This window comes from Neltuma alba, unplaced genomic scaffold (assembly GCF_004799145.2).
Source record: "Neltuma alba isolate B1F8T4 unplaced genomic scaffold, ASM479914v2 tig00012732_pilon, whole genome shotgun sequence".
NCBI lineage: Eukaryota > Viridiplantae > Streptophyta > Magnoliopsida > Fabales > Fabaceae > Neltuma > Neltuma alba.
The window spans coordinates 422743-441913 of record NW_021637152.1 but is presented as its reverse complement, the minus strand read 5'-3'; the positions used below and the strand labels follow the sequence as shown (position 1 = coordinate 441913).

The 19171-nt window shown below is 32.7% G+C and overlaps 2 protein-coding genes across 2 annotated transcripts; both read left to right on the top strand.

The window, feature by feature from the left end:
- Positions 1 to 1536: 1536 nt before the first annotated feature.
- Positions 1537 to 7229, top strand: LOC114730445 (uncharacterized). The gene is made up of 12 exons (XM_028917529.1): positions 1537 to 1745; positions 2648 to 2732; positions 3759 to 3834; positions 4620 to 5179; positions 5250 to 5314; positions 5435 to 5477; positions 5588 to 5650; positions 6125 to 6304; positions 6388 to 6435; positions 6743 to 6799; positions 6875 to 7166; positions 7196 to 7229. Exons 1-11 carry the CDS (start codon positions 1537 to 1539, stop codon positions 6959 to 6961), a joined length of 1473 nt encoding a protein of 490 aa, XP_028773362.1. The 3' UTR covers positions 6962 to 7166; positions 7196 to 7229.
- Positions 7230 to 9613: 2384 nt separating this feature from the next.
- Positions 9614 to 16465, top strand: LOC114730444 (uncharacterized). The gene is given in 8 exon segments (XM_028917528.1): positions 9614 to 10463; positions 10540 to 10725; positions 10923 to 11372; positions 11375 to 11729; positions 11731 to 12059; positions 13358 to 14212; positions 14896 to 15078; positions 15267 to 16465. Coding segments are annotated over 8 exon segments (4407 nt in total).
- The last annotated feature ends 2706 nt before the right edge of the window (positions 16466 to 19171 follow it).

Here is a 19171-nt window from a genome sequence, read left to right as displayed (position 1 = left end):
AAAAAATCTTGTCACAAAAATCCTTCACCGGCAACCACCACACCGGTGGCCGGCGGTGGTCGCCGGTATTTGGCCACCAGTGAGGGATTGGTTTTTTTTTTAAAAAAAAGGACAAAAGGCATTTTTGTCATTTCACTGAATTTCAAAATTCCAATTTGGGAAGAACTTCCCTATCTGTAATTACATTTCCTTAGCTTTCTAAATTAGCATTTCTCATTTTGAAACTTCTTTATCTGTCATTTTCTCTTAATTTAATCGTATGAACAGTCATTTAGTTTAGGATAAAATATACAAAACTCTCCTAAACTTTGAGTTAGTTTCGTATAACCTCTCTTATCTTAAAAAGTTTAAATTAAAGACCCTAATATTTAATGTTTTGATTATCAACCTCCTACAGTTAAAATTACCACCAAAGTTAATGGTTTTTGCCATATCAAGATTCTTTTATATTTTTTTTATTATATATCATGTCATTTAAAAAACAAAACGTGTCATTTGACAGGTAAGTTTAAGTAATTTATAATTTTTTTATTTAAAAAGAACTCAATCAAATAAATATTTTAAATAATTTTTAATATTTAAATATTTTATATTTTGAAGTAATTGAGTATTTCATTTTAAATATTTAAAAGAATTAAAATTACTTATTTAAATCGTAAGTGTTATTTTTTACATGACATGACATATAATAAAAAATACTAAAAAAGTTGACGTGACGAAAACCGTTAACTTTAACTGTAATTTTAACGATAGGGGGTTAATAATAAAAACATAAAACATTATGGTCTTTAACTTAAACTTTTAAATATAAGAGAGGTTATACACAACTAGCCTAAAATTTAGGAGAGTTTTTGGTATTTTAGCCTTTAGTTTACAAAGAAACCTGTCCTTGTCTAAGTTTTTTTTTTAATTATTTCCAAATTTTCCCCTAAAAGTTTTTAATTTTTTTTATTCTTTAAAAAAAAAAATCTGTATCGCAAGATACAGTGTTTCATAATACAATGTTGCTTTCGGGGGGGAAAAAAAACGTCGTATCCTGATTAGGGTGATGAGCTACAGGCTTCATCATCACCAAAACTAACACCTAATTAATTATCTATATTATATATTGGTGTAGCTAAATCCTAGAATGATCAAATCAGTTTGGTGCGGGGGAAATAGAGAGGAGGAGAGGGGAGGAAATTTTTTAATGAAATCTATTTAAAAAATTGATGAAAAGGGGTTAACAAATTTTAATTAATTTTTCTTATTTTTTTATTCTACATCTTTTTTTTAATCAAAATTTTATAACCTTATTTTACCGGTTTTTTAAATTGAACTCATTAAAATTTTTTTCTCTCCTCTCCTCCCCTCCTCCAATTCCCCCATACCAAAGGTAAATCCCCACTTCTTTGTCAACTTGATTAGTTGTCTGGTTTTTAATTTTTAATTTTAATTTGATTATTCCACCGTTGACTTGACCTTTTCACATCCAAAACTATTATTAATAGCTACCCAATCATTTCTTTGTTCTGATTGCTACTCTTGCTTGATGAGATGCTCTTTGATCGGGTTCTGTTTGACCAGAAATGGCTTCTGCAATTCATTTTCTCAGCAGTAATAGCTTTCTGTGGCTTGTTTCTGCTTATAAAGACGGTACCAAGCGAGGCCGATCAGAACTTGGAAGCATGGGCGGAGGAGGAAGGCGGTAGCCACGGCGGAAGACACGGTGGATGCTCCTCCTGTGGCAATTCTATTTGTTATTGGCAAGTTAACCTCATCAATCCCTCTCTCTCTATATACACACACTAATCCTTCATCAAGATTGCCTTATCATTCTCATTATAAATTCTCATGAGTTTCTTACGTTCATCTTATTATTTATGAAGCACTTTCAATATGTTTTTATTGGAATAAATATTAGCCTTTATTAACTGGAAATTTAATAACTTTTCAATTTCATTCCCATTTAATACTATTTCTGATTGCTAAATAACTAATTTGAAAATATTAAGAAAATTAGTCTAGTAACTAGTAATAAATGTGTGTTGGTTTTTTTAAAATAGTCTTTTTAATCATATGCATTAGAATTAACTCATAATGAAAATTTCATTAATATGTATAATTAATAGGGATACTTTAAAAAATTATAAATTAGAATGACAAAATAAATTAAGATATTATATTCATGACCCAAATAAATCTTTTACGGAGTTTTTATATTTATATAAGACTAAAAGAATATGTGCTGTTAATTTTTTACTATTATATTTATATTTTAATACTACCTCTGATTCTAAATATATTAGTTAGAATTAATTTGTGAATATGAAAGAAATTAGTTAAATTAGTTTATTAGAATTGATTTGTAAATATGAAAAAAAATTAGTTAAATTAGTTAATTTGTAAAATGTGTGTTGATTTTTTTAAAATACGTTTATAATTGTTCGCATTGAAAACTACTTCTTGACAAATATCCCTCAATACATGTAAGGAGACTTTGGGAAAATAATTAAAAATTTAGGAGAAAAAAGATATTGGAATCTTATATTTAGAGGGGGGAACTCTTCCAGTAACTCTTATACTAAGAATAGAAGTAGCAATTATCTTATAATCCTTGAATTGTTTGCAACTGAGATTTTATTGAGCTGTTGGCTCTTACAATCAGCTCATCGACATGCGCCGACATAGGCAATGGAAATCAATTCACAAATGAGTGCGTCGAGAGAGAGATGGGAACAGATCATCCAAAGGTAACGACCAATGTCAGTTATATCATCATATTAACATTTTTAACCAAACTGAATTTAAGGACATTTCTTCATTGCCTCCAAAATTACTCAACCAAATAACATTGAGATTTTCATGTGGCGTGATTGCCCATCCCTCCCCTCTTATTCGTAAGCTTTAACGTTGAAAAAAAGTAATTTATTTTATAAGTTTTAATTTGACTTTGTTTCTACTGTTTCTGATATTTAATATATGACACAATTGACTAATTTAGAGAAAGTAAGGAAGTTATTAAAGTATTTAATTATAGCACATCTTACGTTATCTTCCTAAAATACTTATGTCTATCACTAAATTCTATATCAATTTATAAGTGAGGTAAATTGGTTTGGAAAAAACAATAAATTTAAATATTTTAAAATAATTTAGTAATTTTATTAATTTATTCAAATTAGTTAATTAGGTTTTGCACTAAGGAATATAGGCAATATATTTTTTTAAATTTTGCTCTTGCTTATTTATTCTCTTGCCTTTATGCGTTCCACCATATACTCTCTTTTTCACCTTTTTTTTTTTTAAATTTATTATAAGAGCATGTTTGAAAACAAAATATATATTTTTTACATATTTATTATTTTTTAACTAATTTTTTGTTATACGCAAATTGATTATTTAAAGCTTATAATAAGAATATTAGGAAGTAGTTTTGCGGTGTTATAGATTTTGTCCATCAAATTGATTCTTCCATTATCAAATAACTATTGGGATGTTTCTTTGGAGTTTAGCGTATGTCACACTATTGATCACTAATAAACAGTACATCTTTTCTTCCCAATAGATTGATTGATTTTTTTTTCCTGCTAACTAATATTGATATTGATTAATGTACAACGAAAACCACACTTTATTTCAATTATTCAATAAGTTTCACACTTTCTTTTGGCTAATTCAATGAGTTTCATGCAAGAGAATATATTTGTTATTTAAATAATTGACTAGGTAATCTAATTGATTGACTTAGTATTACAGTGGGGCTTTGAGATTTGCAGGATACTTATTGCACAGTTGATGATTGGCTTGATCTATCAATGGAAGAGTTTTCTTTGCTTTTGGGGTATCCCCCAGGTATGGCTGCCCCATCATTCTTCTTTCTCAGAACTTATCAAGTCACGATGCATGTTTTGAAAATACGATTTTTGGTTCTAAATATTGAAACAAATTAACTAATTTGTATATAATAAACAAAAAAAAAAAGAAACTTAAATTGATTATTTGTTGCTACTTTGCAAAAGATTTGTGATGAATTTTCTAAAGTATCCCTCATTTTCATCATTTACATTGAAACATAAAAATTAAACAAATGAAGAAATTGTATAATTACAAGGGTAGTCAGAGGGGGAAAAACGAGATAAAGAAGAAAAAAGTTTTACTTTTAGAAGAAAACAAACCATTTAACTGGATTTTATATTTAAGATCAGAAAGGAAAATAATTAATCAAATGAAAGTGGTTCAATAACTTTCATATAATGGAGAAAACAATTGATACTCAATAACTTGAACCAAAAAAAAAAAAAAAACCAAGGCAGGTCATATTTATGGCAACTAGGTAATGTATAACGAGATGTACTATTTGCATCTCAGCATAATTAATATGGCTCATTCTTTTATCTAGGAGTTTTATTTTTAGTAGCAGATCTATTAGCTAAAAGATCCTAGTCCGTCTGATAAAACAGGCTAATGAGCAGGACAAATTTTGAATGAAGAAACTCAAGACTGGGAAAGATTATGACATTACTTGAGGATAGTACCAAAAAAACGTTACAGTAGATATCTAGCAATGATAACCAACTCTAACAAGCTTCCCGGTACAAATCTGAACTTGCCATCACTTCTTTTTGCTTGGATGTCAGAAGGAACCACCAATGAGCATTTGATTGAAAGTAGAGAGATATTACAGAAAAATGTGAGGAAACAAACTCCCCAAGTAAATGAAATCAAATGGGAGTTCATTTGGAAACTGAAGCTACCTGCCACGCTCATTTCATTCTTAAGATCACTATGTATGAATGCCTTATCAGTTGGAGAGGAAGACATAAAAAGTTATCCCAAAACACATGGTAGATGCCCGTTTGGTTGCCCAGTGAAAGAAGACGTAGATCACATATTCATGAGATGTTCCTTAAGCCGAGCTGTCTGGTTTGGATCCACTCTCAAGTTAAAAGTAGAAAAAGTTTCACCTTCTTCAATTCAATTATGGATTCTGTCTATATTGGTGAGATCACAGCAGGATTATACAGGAAAAGTTAAAGCTTTCCTAGAATGGATCACTTGTGTCTGTTGGTGTATATACGAACACAGGAGGGAAGTGATATTTCACCATGAAAAGCCATCACCAGTAAAAGTGTTGCATCATCTAAGTGCTCTTAGGAAGGAAGTGAATAATATTCTACACAAGCCTGCTCAGTCACAGGTTGGATTCTTTCAAATTACTAAGAAATACATAGTCAATGTTATTTCAACTTGCATATGTTTGACTGTAGGGATCTCATGAGCAAACTGACAGCGAAATGGAGAAATATCTTGAGGAAAAGCGATCAAAATCCAAGTAAGGATGACCATTGCTGTTAATCTTCATGTTTAACTTATGCACATCAATACTTGACTACGTGAGTAAAGTTTTCCCTCAGATTTTCAAGACATTAACAATCAATGTTCAATCTGTTAGCAGAGGACTTGACACCTTCACGAAAGCATCAGATAAACGACAGGTGATATAATCACATGGGAGTTGAATTTATCAACTATTTTAAATGGTCACTGCATGCAAAGAGGCAAGGTTGTGGTTGTGACGTACCCACTTGATCTAATTAACATGCAGATTAGAGGGAAAGCAAGAGATGCAAAAAGGATACAACAGGAAGAAATTATTCAGATACTGAAGGTCTGTTTTCAAGGGCAACATAACATTGACTATCATGAAACCTTTTATCACCAGAAAAATTCAAACAAACTTTTATAAATGTAATAGAACTATTTTAATATCAGTTTTTTGTTTTTTGCCAGTATCAGTCTTTTTGATGTCATAGGATTAATGCTGTATTTCCCTTACCTTGATTTTGAAGTCCTAGCTGTCAATCTTAGAGAGTGCATGTGTTAAACTGAAGTGAGGGCTGGGAGAAGAGCAAAAACTTGGTCAAAGGCTTAAACTAGAAGAAGACAAGAAATTTGGGTTTGTGTAATGCTACAATTTACTGTTGGAAGTGTGCTTGAGATTTATCCAAAACCAAATTCCATCTCACATGGACCATAATATTAATGTGAAGAAATCATGCTAACACATTGTGCATGCTAAATATATTTAGCCATGTATCTAAGTTCCTAAATGGCTATTAGTTAACAACTTTCTTATGTTTAGGATAAATGGATCAAGACGAACAGAGAGTTGAAAGAAGAGCAACAACTTGTACAATTGCTAAAACAGGAATGTGAACAGATAAGACAAAGTGCCATGAGACAAATTGAAGAGAAAGAACTACAGTTAGCCGATGCTTCTATGGCTGCTGCAGTGGCTGAATCTAGAGCTATTGCTGCTGAGGTATTTGTTGGTGCTTCTGTTATTTTATTTAAAGTGTTCATGTGACAAATAACTATCACTTGCTGTTCTTGTCTATCCCTCAGGAAAAACTCTTTGATTGTGAAAAGGAAATCAAATCATCAGAAGATAAGGTATACTTTTCTTTGTATTATGCACCATGAGTATTGTTTCGTCCCCATCGCGTACCTTCCTTTGTTGGCCTGCCCGAGATCTAGCATATCTAACGGGAAAGATATGTTTTGCATCTAATGCATCAAATGTTTCTGAAGGAAGGATTTGTAGAGGTTGATGAATTTAAGCCCTTAAGGAGACTCAAATAATTTATTCTACTTATAAAAATCATACTTTTTATTCTAATGAAAATGATTACACAAAGTGGCTTGAACGGAATACAGTGCTAGACCTGTACTAAAAGCATGCATTTATGCTGACAAGCAGGTTTGTGTGATTTGCCTGAACAATGAGAGGGATATGGCCTTTGGATGTGGGCACACGGTAAGCTCTGACAGAAAGATTTCACTGGTTTTCCTCATGCATGAGAGTTATGGTTATTAACTGATTTTGTTGCAGACTTGTGGAGACTGTGGATCGGCAATTTCCATCTGTCCTATATGTCGAAAGCCAATAACTAGTCGTCTAAGGCTGTTTCTTGGGTAACTATGAGAATGCTAAAATTTAGGAGAATGATGAAGGACCAAAAGGAAGGTTTAATTTACACACTCTCCTTTGGATCTAAATCAAGGGCAGCATGTTTTTCACGATTTTAAGGGAAATCATAATAGAATAGTTTTTTCATTGACATGCAGGCTTGTGCTATTTGGCTGACCAATGAAAAAGACCGGCTCTTGGACGTGGACACATGGTTAGTTCCACCATAGAGACTTCACTGAGTTTTCCCTTGCATTATGAAAAGCATAATTCTTAAATAATTTTGATGAAGACTTACAGAGAGTGTATGTTGACAATTTCTACATGTCTTGTATAGCCAATAGCCAGCCATCTAAGGCTATTTCCTGGGCAATCAGTGGCATGCTTGGGTTAAGAGTGATGTTAAAGAGAATTTCAAAGTTTGGTTCATGCATTCTAGAGATTTATATGTTATATCTAAATCAAAGCTTCCTTTTCGTTTATCTTTTTGCTAATTTTCATTACATCTAAATTATACGCTTGTACCCATATTCTGAGGCTACCGTGAAGCAACATATGCCACTGCACATAGAGAAGAAAATAAAACCAGGCCACCCAATAGATCGTGTCTACCATATTCAAATCATACTTCAGTAGAGTATGATAATTTAGCTGGATCTAATTCCTCTTCCTCAGTATGGGCACAACACGATGACTCTCTAAGGTTCTTATCACTACTGGTTTCCCCCCTTTCAAATCGATTCAACAGCAAATTTGGGTGGTTCAGTACCTGTCCCAGGGGAATGCCGCTGCTACAAACACAATCACTAGCAGACAACTACTGGCTCAACGCAGTTGCCGCTTCGCGACGGTGCTTTGGTTGGCAACCACTGAGCACTGATGTTAAGTCATTATTAGTTACTAGTAACTAGTAAGAAATTGCGATTTGGCACCTATTACTTGATCCCTCCCTAGCAATGGGGAAGATGGAGTAGAGGATTCCCAACTGCGGAATCGTGGATGTTCTGAGTTATATAAGAAAATAAAATTTAATAAGGTCATCAAAAGGAATTAAATATGAAAAAGTCTTTTAAAATTATCAAATTATTTTTAAGTCCTAAAAGATCTCACTGCAAAAAATTTTATTTGTTTAATTATCAAATTACCCTTATTTTTTTTCCCAAGTTTTTCCCAAGTATGTATTAACAACTTAAAGGGTAATGATTAATAACTATCATGCTAGGTATTAACAATACATTTTCTCAGTACATCACAAAATGTAATATATGAGTTGCTAATACCTGTCCTGATAGTTTTTTATTTTCACACCTTAAATTGTTAATGACTGTTCTTTCAATTGCTAACATAAACTTAAAAATAAATAAAGGCAATATAGTAATTAAACAAATAAATTCTCTTGTAATGAGATCCCTTGGAACTTCAAAATAATTTGATAATTTTAAGGAATTTTTGTATTTAATTCTCTTAGATGGAATTTTGTTGCAATTTTTCTTATGAAAAAAGGGTAAAGCATAGAATATGATAACTTAAAATTCAAGAATTATGAGGTGTTTTGACTTGACTTGGATGAAAAATTATTTTTTGAAGCGATTATGATGATTCCAAACAGGGGTAAAACGTGGAATATTAACTTGAAACTTTCAGTTCATATAATTGCATTCCATTTTTAATTTTTTTTGCCATCAGCATTCCATTTTTAATTTAATCTATAGAACTTGAAATTTAGTAATTAATTCATTAATTACTGTTTATTAAAATTTTTTATGTAGTTAAGATTATTAAAAATTTGAAAATACAATTTGGTTTGATATAATTAACTATATTTCATCTTAATATTCCAACGTATATGTCTGGCTTTCAACAAAAATATAGATAGATACTAAAGAAAAATTAAATAACTCCCTTCCTCATACACTCGCATATCTAGATATAAGAAAAACTAAAAATACTTTTAAAAGTTCAGGGATCAAAGTTAAAAAACTAAAAGTATGTTTTAATCTAAAAATTGCATTAAAATTAGTCCAAATCATCAAGACTAATCGTTAAATTACTATATTTTTGTCCGGTGTTTCTCTTCTTTCTTCTTCTTGAACAATACATGTACTGAAATATTTAGTCCAAGTCTTCTATTTAAATTAGTTTGAGAAAGTTGACTTGTTATCTTACTCCACGTGTAGTCTGATTACGAAGGAAGACATGCAAGGCACGCAAGTTTGTGTTCGTTCTTCCACTGCCTTAGCTTTCAGGAGGAAAAAAAAAACATATGTTTGTATGTTGGAATTAATCAACTCTGTTGCATCATGCAGAAAGAACTTTCTTATCTGTTTCCGACATCAATAATATGAATGCAGAACAGAATTGGTCATATTCAATCCCCGCCTTCCATACCATATAGCCATTCATATGACCTAAACAGATGTATATATTACTTTTATCTAGCTAATTTGAATTTTTTTCCCTTCCTGTCAATATCAATAATCAATAATACATATAAATATAATCTATGAGAAATCCCATTATTCTTAAATTATAAACCTTGTGTTTCATCTCAGATTACCCAGGACCCCTATATAGGTTGCCTCTAAAAGCTATTGCAGTTCACCTAGCAGCCCGTAAGTGATCATTCCATTTTCTTTTCCTTTTCTCGAGAAAGTGACGATGATGGAGATTGAGCTTCTGTTCTTCATCATTCTAATAGCAGCAGCTGATGCTCAGTCCCTTGCAGGTTGTCCTAACAAATGCGGAGATGTGGACATTCCTTATCCATTTGGGGTAGGGGTACAACCTGGTACTTCTCGAAACTGTTTCTTAGACAAATCATTCAATCTCACTTGTGACAACTCCACATCCACGTTATACTTCGGAAACGCCTTAGTTTCCAACATCTCCTTCCGACAAAATCAAATGGAGATCTCAACCTTTGTCTCCACGGCTTGTTTCAATCAATCAGGACCAGAAAGTATACACCCTCACCGTATTCTCACCGATTCCTTCACCATTTCCAACACACAAAACAAGTTCATTACTTTTGGTTGCGACGCTTTGGGCATAATAAGGTTCCAGAACCATTTGCGGGACAACTTCACCTATTACAGTGGTTGCGTGGCACTATGTGACAGACCTCCAAAAAACATGGGTGATCAGACTTGTACAGGAACTGGGTGTTGCCAAGTGGATATACCTGAGGGAATCAATAATATCAGTTATGGAGTATCTAGTGTTTATAATCATACCAACGTGTCGGCATTCAACAACTGCAGCTATGCTTTTGCTGCCAAACATGACTGGTTTAGTTTCTCACTCGATTATCTGCAGTACTTTCCCTATGATAAAGTCCCACTCGTCCTAGATTGGACTGTTTCAAATGATACCTGTCAGAACGCTTCTGAAAAAGCAGACTATGCCTGCAAATCCAACTCAGATTGCGTAGATTCCACTTTTGGAGCTGGGTACAACTGCATATGCAAGCCCGGCTTTGAGGGAAATCCATATCATCCAGATGGATGTCACGGTAATTCTATAATTATTCCATTAATTGCTGTGGTAATTCTGCAGCAATCCCACTAATACTCTTTTCTTGATCCTAGATGTTGATGAGTGTGGCAAATCAAATAACTGTAGCATGCCAAAGCAATGTCGCAATTTCGATGGTACTTACCAATGTTCTTGTCCACATGGATATAAAGGCGATGGCTACATTAATGGAACAGGCTGCACTTTGGACACACATGAATATAGTAATCGTCGTTTGCTGGTTCTTATAACTGCCTTAGGTAAGAATATGAAGAGTTGTAGCTTTTTCGGTTTATAGCTGTATAGCTTTTTTTCTTTTTTTTTTTGGAATTAGTTTTAATTTGTGAATAGAATTTTTCATCACCATAAATTTCTTAGACATATGAGGGATGTTTAAGTCAAAATTAAAAACGTTTTCGTACATGAAATCATATTTGGAATAGATGATTTTTTGCAGGCATTAGTGTTGCACTGTTAGTTGCCTTTACATTGGTCTCCACATTATGCTGGGCACGCAAGCAAAGAACTTTGAAACAACTTAGACAAAAAAACTTCGTGCAAAATGGAGGAAACTTATTGCTGGAACAATTTTCGCAACATCAAGGGTACTCTAATCAAACAAAAATATTTGCAGAAGTTGAGCTCAAAAATGCCACAAACAACTTTGATGAGTGTCGAATCCTTGGTCGTGGGGGGCAAGGCATAGTTTATAAGGGTTTATTACCGGACAATACACTTGTTGCCATTAAGAAGTCCAAAGTAGGAGGAAATCCTAGACAAATTAAGGATTTTATCAATGAAGTGTTTGTGCTCTCTCAAGTCAATCATCGAAATATTGTCAAATTGTTGGGTTGTTGTCTTGAAACTGATGTCCCTTTGTTGGTATACGAGTTTGTAAATAATGGCACCTCCTTGATCACATAGATCCTTTGAAGAATGAGTTTTCTATTCCATGGGAGACTCGATTGAGAATAGCTGCAGAAACTGCTGAGGCTATTTCATATCTGCACTCATATGCTTCAATCCCAATTATTCATCGGGATATTAAATCTACCAACATACTTTTAGACCATAACCTTAGAGCAAAGGTGTCTGACTTTGGAGCTTCAAAACTTATTCCTCTCGACGAAACTCATGTTACAACTGTGGTACAAGGGACTCTTGGATACTTGGATCCAGAATATCTCCACATAGGTCAATTGAATGAGAAAAGCGATGTTTACAGTTTTGGAGTTGTACTTGTGGAATTGCTCACGGGTAAAAAGCATTGAATTTAGCAGGCCAGAACAGAAAAATCTAGCCATGTATTTTGTGTCTTCAATGAAAGAAGACCATCTACTAGAAATTCTTGATAAGCGAGTGTTAGATAGAAAGAATGCAAATCAGCTTAAGGAAATAGCCTTATTAGCAAGGAGATGTGTTAGAGTAAAAGGAGAGGAAAGGCCCACTATGAAGGAAGTAGCGAAGGAACTAGAGGGTATGATTGCAATGAAAAAGCATGTTTGGGCAATGAAAGGTGATGAAGAGAGTATGTCAGAAGAAAGCGAATATTTACTTGGACATGTACCAAATATGTATAGGGAAACAGGGGCTAGTACTTCAGCTTCCTATGATAGCATAATGAAGGAGATTGCATCAGAGATTGCAGATGGACGATGATCATTTGGTTGTGTTCAAATGATGTGTGTGTATATGCCAGCCCTTATTGAGTTTCATAGTTTTTACTTGTTTTTGAGTTGTTATCATTGTAAATCATGGATTTCCAAGCCCTTTAATCGGAGTTGTTTTAATATACCTTCTTGTTTTGGCCAAATAGATGGGAAGAACGTGGATATATAACTAAAATTCAAACCTCAACGAAGATTTGATATGAAATTCAAAATGTGTGTAGTCTAATAATCTTATCCAGACTCATTGTTGCTTTTGTTCATCATCACACATTGCAATCACTGACTTCACCTCCTCTTAATTTAATAACAATTATAACATTGTACCTACACGCACACACTTACCTAGACTATTTTTATTAGCTTGAGGCCGACAAATATATAAATTACTATGAATATGAATTTTGATGAAGACTTTTTGAGTTTTTCATTTTTAAATTTATTGTTATATAAGTAGAAAATACCCACCTTCAGTGAATCAAATAAAGGACATCTCATTATTATACTTTTAATTTTTATTTTACAAAATTATAATTATAGTTCTTAAAATTAATTATCTAAGCTATTTAAAATTTAATTTACATAATTTAAAATGTTCTACTTTGAAGGACATTTTGGTCTTTCAAACTACTTAAAATTAAGGAGACTCAAAAAATATCACTGAGGATAGGTGTGACAGAGGTTTCATAATTGCTGCCATGGAGAATGGAGTCCGACCCGGCTCCCTTGTGTGCCTGATGAGGATAGCTTTGTGCATTAAGAATTATTTATAAATGTTTAAATTATAAAAAAAATTGAATTAAGACTTTAGTGAAATAATCTTAATGACAAATTTTAGTTTTTCTTTTTGGCAATCATGTTCAAAAAAGAAAATCTGACAGAATCATGATGCATGATTTATCTTCCGATCCCCAGCTGGAAAACAAATTAAAGAATTGTTTCGATGTGCGCATTAATCAAATCTGTTGTATCATGAAGGAAGTTTCATGTATTGATTCTCTGAATTAGTCATCCATTCCAAGTCTTCCACAATAAAATAACCTTGGAGTCATCTCAGCATGTAGTGTATATATATTACTTGGACGCGGCATCTATCATGTTTGTATATAAATAATCTACAAATTAAAGAGCTTTTGTGTTTGCCTGCAAAAGCTATAGAATTCAGCAGCCATCCCTATAATGTGTTATTCTATCTTTATTTTCTTTTCGTTTTTTCCCGAGAAAGTGATGATGAAGATGGGGCTGGAACTGCTCTTTCTCGTTAGTCTTTTAGCTGCATCTGAAGCTCAGTCCCTTGCCGGTTGTCCCAACAAATGTGGAGATGTGGAGATTCCATATCCTTTTGGAGTGGGGATACAACCTGGTACTTCTCGAAACTGTTTCTTTGATCAGTCGTTTAATCTCAATTGTGACAACTCCACGTCTACGTTATACTTCGAGAATTTTCCAGTTTCGAACATATCCCTCCAACAAAGTCAAATGGAAATCTCCATGGCTGTTTCCAATGGTTGTTTTAACGCATCAGGCAAAGATCTTTCTCTTTACACCAAAGCCTTCACCGTTTCCAGCACCCAGAACAAGTTCCTAACTGTTGGTTGCGACGCTTTGGGCGTAATTAGTTTCGAAAAAAACTTCACTTATTACAGTGGCTGTGTTGCGTTATGTGACAAACCTCCTTCAAGAGAGATCAATGATAAGACTTGTTCCGGGACTGGTTGTTGCCAAGTGGATATTCCCAAGGGAATGAACAATATCAGTTTTTTTGCTTCTACTGTCACAAATCATACCAACGTATCGGCCTTCAACAATTGTACCTCTGCTTTTATTTCCAAAAATGGTTGGTTTAGCTTCTCCCCAGATTATCTAGGCGAATTTCCCTTTGAAAGGGCTCCACTTGTCTTAGATTGGACTGTTTCAAATGGTACTTGTCAAACTGCTGCCTCCAGTAGTAATAACACAGCAGAAGACTATGCCTGCAAATCCAACACAGATTGTGTGGATTCCAGTGATGGGGTTGGGTACAAATGCAAATGTAAACCCGGCTTTGAGGGAAATCCATATCACCCAGATGGATGTCAAGGTAATTTCTTTCTTTTCCAACAATTAAGTAAGGATGTATATATAGTACTCCTTATTTCTTTTTAGTTCCTTTTCCTTACGAGATATTGGCACTAAACTGTGAACATCTGTTTCAATAAAGATTCAAATAATGGGTCATTAGGTTGTAAAGAACCAGTTCCTTCCATTAGAACTAAGTGGATTAGTTACTCGCATTCTTTGTTTCTTTCAACAAGACAAAATTACTTAGGGTATAGCAATAAAACAATTCTCACTAATTTATAATTTAAATTTTTTTCATGTTCTTTTTTATATTTTAAATTTTAGATTTTGTAAATTATCTTGGCATATATAAGAATATTGGCTCGTAATTTGGAAGGAAAGGAATGTTTATTACTCCTCCAGTCCTTAAGATAGGACCTAATTGTTAAGTTGATTTGGTTCTAAATATAAGACCTATTTCTCATATTTATCAATTTTTTCTAAATTATCCCTATGGATACTCCATCAACAATAATCAAGTAGAAGAGGGAAGGAGGATATTAAGGAAGATGATTATGGTGTTCTAGAAAAAACATGTCATATTTTTAATAATTAACTAACTTACCTAACTTCCTCAATCTAATCAAATTAGCTAAATAGGTCTTATATTAAGGATCGGAGGAGTAATTATTATTTATAATAGCATTTTCATGATTATTTTAGATGTTGATGAATGTAGCAGACCCAACAACTGCAGTATGTCAAGGCAATGCCACAATTTTGATGGCACCTATCGTTGTTCTTGTCCACCTGGATACAAAGGCGACGGCTATACTAACGGAACAGGCTGCACTTTGGATACTCCTCGATCTAATCATCAATTGCTTATTCTTATAATTGCATTAGGTGAGAATTATATGAACTCTATTTTGTTCTAAATTTTTGGAAAAAGATTTTAAAATAGAAACTCTCATAACTCTCAATCGGTTAATTTGAGCTCCATCCCGTTGGAAAATATTATAACTTTCTTCCCATATTCAAAGCAAAACCTTTTTCCCACTCAAAATCATATGATGGACTACCTTTGCTTGCAGGCATTAGTGTAGCCTTGTTGGCTGTCATTGCACTGATTTCAACAGTATGTTGGGCACACAAGCGAAGAACTCTGAAACAACTTAGACAGAAAAATTTTGTGCAAAATGGAGGATACATGCTGTTACAACAACTTTCACAACATCAAGGATACACTGAGAAAACCGAAATATTTACAGAAGTTGAGCTTAAGAACGCCACAAACAACTTTGATGAGTCTAGAATTCTGGGTCGCGGGGGTCAAGGCACGGTGTATAAAGGTATATTACCAGACAATAAAATTGTTGCCATTAAGAAGTCTAAAGTAGGAGGGACTCCTAGACAGATCAAGGATTTTATTAATGAAGTGTTTTTGCTTTCCCAAATCAACCACCGAAATGTTGTCAAACTTTTGGGATGTTGTCTTGAAACTGACATCCCTTTGTTAGTATACGAGTTTGTGGACAATGGCACGCTTCTTGACCACCTAGATCCTTTGAAAAATGAGTTTTCTATTCCTTGGGAAGTTCGATTAAGGATAGCTGCAGAAACTGCTGGAGCTATTTCATATTTGCACTCTTCTGCTTCCATTCCAATTATTCATCGGGATATTAAATCCACCAACATACTTTTAGATCATAATCTAAAAGCAAAAGTGGCTGACTTTGGAGCGTCAAGACTTATTCCTCTTAATGAAACTCATGTCACCACGATGATACAAGGGACTTTTGGATACTTGGATCCAGAGTACCTCCACATAGGTCAGCTGAATGACAAAAGCGATGTTTATAGTTTTGGGGTTGTGCTTGTGGAATTGCTCACAGGAAATAAAGCAGCTGAATTTAGATGGTCAGAAGAGAAAAATTTGGTAATGTATTTTGTGTTTGCAATGAGAGAAAACCGTTTGTGGGAGATTCTTGACAGACGACTGTTAGACCAAAAGAATGATGAGCAGCTAAAGGAAGTAGCCTTGCTGGCAAGGAGGTGTGTTAGAGTGAAAGGAGAGGAAAGGCCAACTATGAAGGAAGTAGCAAAGGAACTAGAGGGTCTAATTGCAATGGAAAAACATCCTTGGGTGAATCATGAAGATGTTGTGTCAGAAGAACGCCAGTACTTAGTTGGTCATGTATCTGATAATTATAGGGCAATTGGTACCAGCACTTTTGCTTCATATGATAGCATGTTGAAGGAAATTTCATCTGAAATTGCAGATGGACGATAACCCTTTGGTATTCAAATGATGGGTTGTGATTCTGTCCTTTTGGTTTCATAGTTCATCCATATCCTTTTCAGACAATATATATATATATATATATATATATATATATATATTGAAGATGCATAGATTTTGATGTAGGCTTTCAGTACAAAATTGTAAATCATGGATTTTCAAGCATTAATTTTTAGAGTTGTTTTTCTTTTATACCCTTGCAAACTTGATTGATTATCAACAAATTAAAGATAATAATAGTACTTCATTCACGTGATGCCCTATATATATATATATATATATATATTTTGGCCATTACGTGATGCCCTTTTATACATAGAGCTTAGGAGGGAAAAGGGAAAAAATCTAGTTAATTTACAACTTGTGCTAAGTGCTAACTAATTAATTGTGTAACTTAATTGACTACCTAATTAGTCTAATTTACGGTGGTCATACATGTTCTTATAATTGAAATAATCTTTCTATTGCTATGAATGTGTTACTTTTGTATGACGTGGCAGTAATAAATACTGAAAACAAAATCAATCATTGAACTAACTGAGACAATAATTTAAGAATTAATGCAATACAATTGTGGTTGAATCAAGGCCAACTCAATCATAATTAAAATATATAAAAATACTCATATTTAATCCTGAAAAGAGTAATATTTAAATAAGGAAGTCGTTAATTGACAAATAAATATAACACTTATATATATGTAGATATATCTATATACATATGTATATACGTAAATCATAAGTAAGTTAAGAAAACAAAGTTATAAAACCGTTCATTAGTTTGACCGGCCTACTCAAGTTGAGTTTTATAATAGCATGGATGAAAGGACTTGAGATCCCAAAATTTGTAGGCTTTTAGCTCTTAAGTAACCTCTCTCTCTCTCTCTCTCTCTCTCTCTCTCTCTCACACACACACACACACACAGAGATATATCCGTTAAAAAGAACTAGTGAGATTTACGCAATGTTTGGTTTAATATGTATCAAATTGAATGGTGCTCTCGTTTGATTATTGTTGACGACGGATATTGATGAATATGAGATTATGGTGAAACTGATTACCCAATAACTATACTGTTTTGATGCAGATATAATTAATATGTTCGCCTGGAAATAACCCAAGTAATAAATTAAGATGGGTCAACCATGGATGACAATAACTAAAATTCAAGCCTTGACTAAGATTCGTTCATCACCAAACGTTGCAATCACGCCAACTTTCTTAATTGATACTCCCTCCGTTCCTTATTATAAGAGACATTTGATGCTTATGGCATGTTCCTGTATATAAAAGATACTTAAAAATTGTCTCTACTTTTTTGTATTGATTTCCTATTTTACCCATATTTATTTTGTCTCCAACTCACACTCTCTCCCCCTCCCACTTCTCTTTCTTTTAATAATTTAATTGTTCTCTCTCATGTTTTCTATCCTTATTAATGAGGGCATTTTTAGAAAAAAAAAATTATACTTTTTACACATTGATTGTTCTTAACTAAATTTAACTATTTTTTTATCAACCTAATTCGGTTATTCATCTCTTATAATAAGGAACGGAAGAAGTAATATTGCACATAACGCATACGTAAGCACAAAAACCTAGACTATTCTCACACTATTCCGTCCTTTATTATAAGATAATTTTAACTAAATTGTGCAGTTTAAGAAAACAGTTAAAATTAGTTAAAAACAATTAATATGTAGCAGATATAAATTTTTTCCAAATATATCCCTATATATAAATGGGTAAATGTGAGAGAGTAATAGTGAGATAAATGAAGAAAGAGAATGTATTAAATGTATTAAATTAGGGGTAAAATAGGTAATAATACATTAAATACTTAGACAAATTCAAAGAAGATCTTATAACAAGGGACAAACCTATTCAAAAAATTGGATTTTATATTAAAGGATGGAGGAAGTAACTCTGATGTTGAGAATTACTTCCTCAGTTTCATAATATAATACATTGTTTATAAAAAAAATTGTGATCCTAAATATAAAACATTATCAAGATAATTAATGTGATTTTTTGACTTTGATCCCTATTGAACATAGGAGAGAGAGAAGAGATATGTAAGATAATAAAAGTGTACTCCCTCCGTCTCTTATTATAAGATCCAATTTTTTTGAATGGATTTAATTTGTCCCTTTTTATAAGATCCCTTCTGAGTTTGTCTGAATATTTAATGTATTATTATCTATTTTACCCCTAGTTTAATGTATTTAATATATTCTCTTTCTTCATTTATCTCACTATTACTCTCTCACATCTACCAATTTATATATAGGGGTATATTTAAAAAAAATTGTATTTGCTGTATATTAATTGTTTTTAACTAATTTTAACTATTTTCTTAAATCGTGAAATTTAGTTAAAAGGATCTTATAATAAAGGACGGAGTAGTAACATTAAAGGCACTTTTATCATTCTTTTAGGGGTAAAATAAGAAAACTTTCTTATTTTAGAACACATTTAATGACTAAAGTAAGAAAGTTAATCAACATATATTATTGACCGCATGGGGTATATATATATATATATATATATATATATATTATACTAATATTACTAATTACTAATATGGTGAATATGAATTTTGAAGGCTTTTTGTCCGTTCTTCACCTTTGATTTATTTGAATATATTTTTATGTAAATAGAAAAGGCCCATATTCAGGAAATGAAACAAAGGGCACT

Bases quoted from the DNA above. Each gene is read 5' to 3' on its own strand.
- LOC114730445 (XM_028917529.1), top strand. From the start codon at position 1,537: ATGCTCTTTGATCGGGTTCTGTTTGACCAGAAATGGCTTCTGCAATTC. The intron at 5,180-5,249 runs GTTGGATTCTTT...GTTTGACTGTAG, and splicing joins ACAAGCCTGCTCAGTCACAG to GGATCTCATGAGCAAACTGA. The intron at 5,651-6,124 runs GTCTGTTTTCAA...TCTTATGTTTAG, and splicing joins AAATTATTCAGATACTGAAG to GATAAATGGATCAAGACGAA.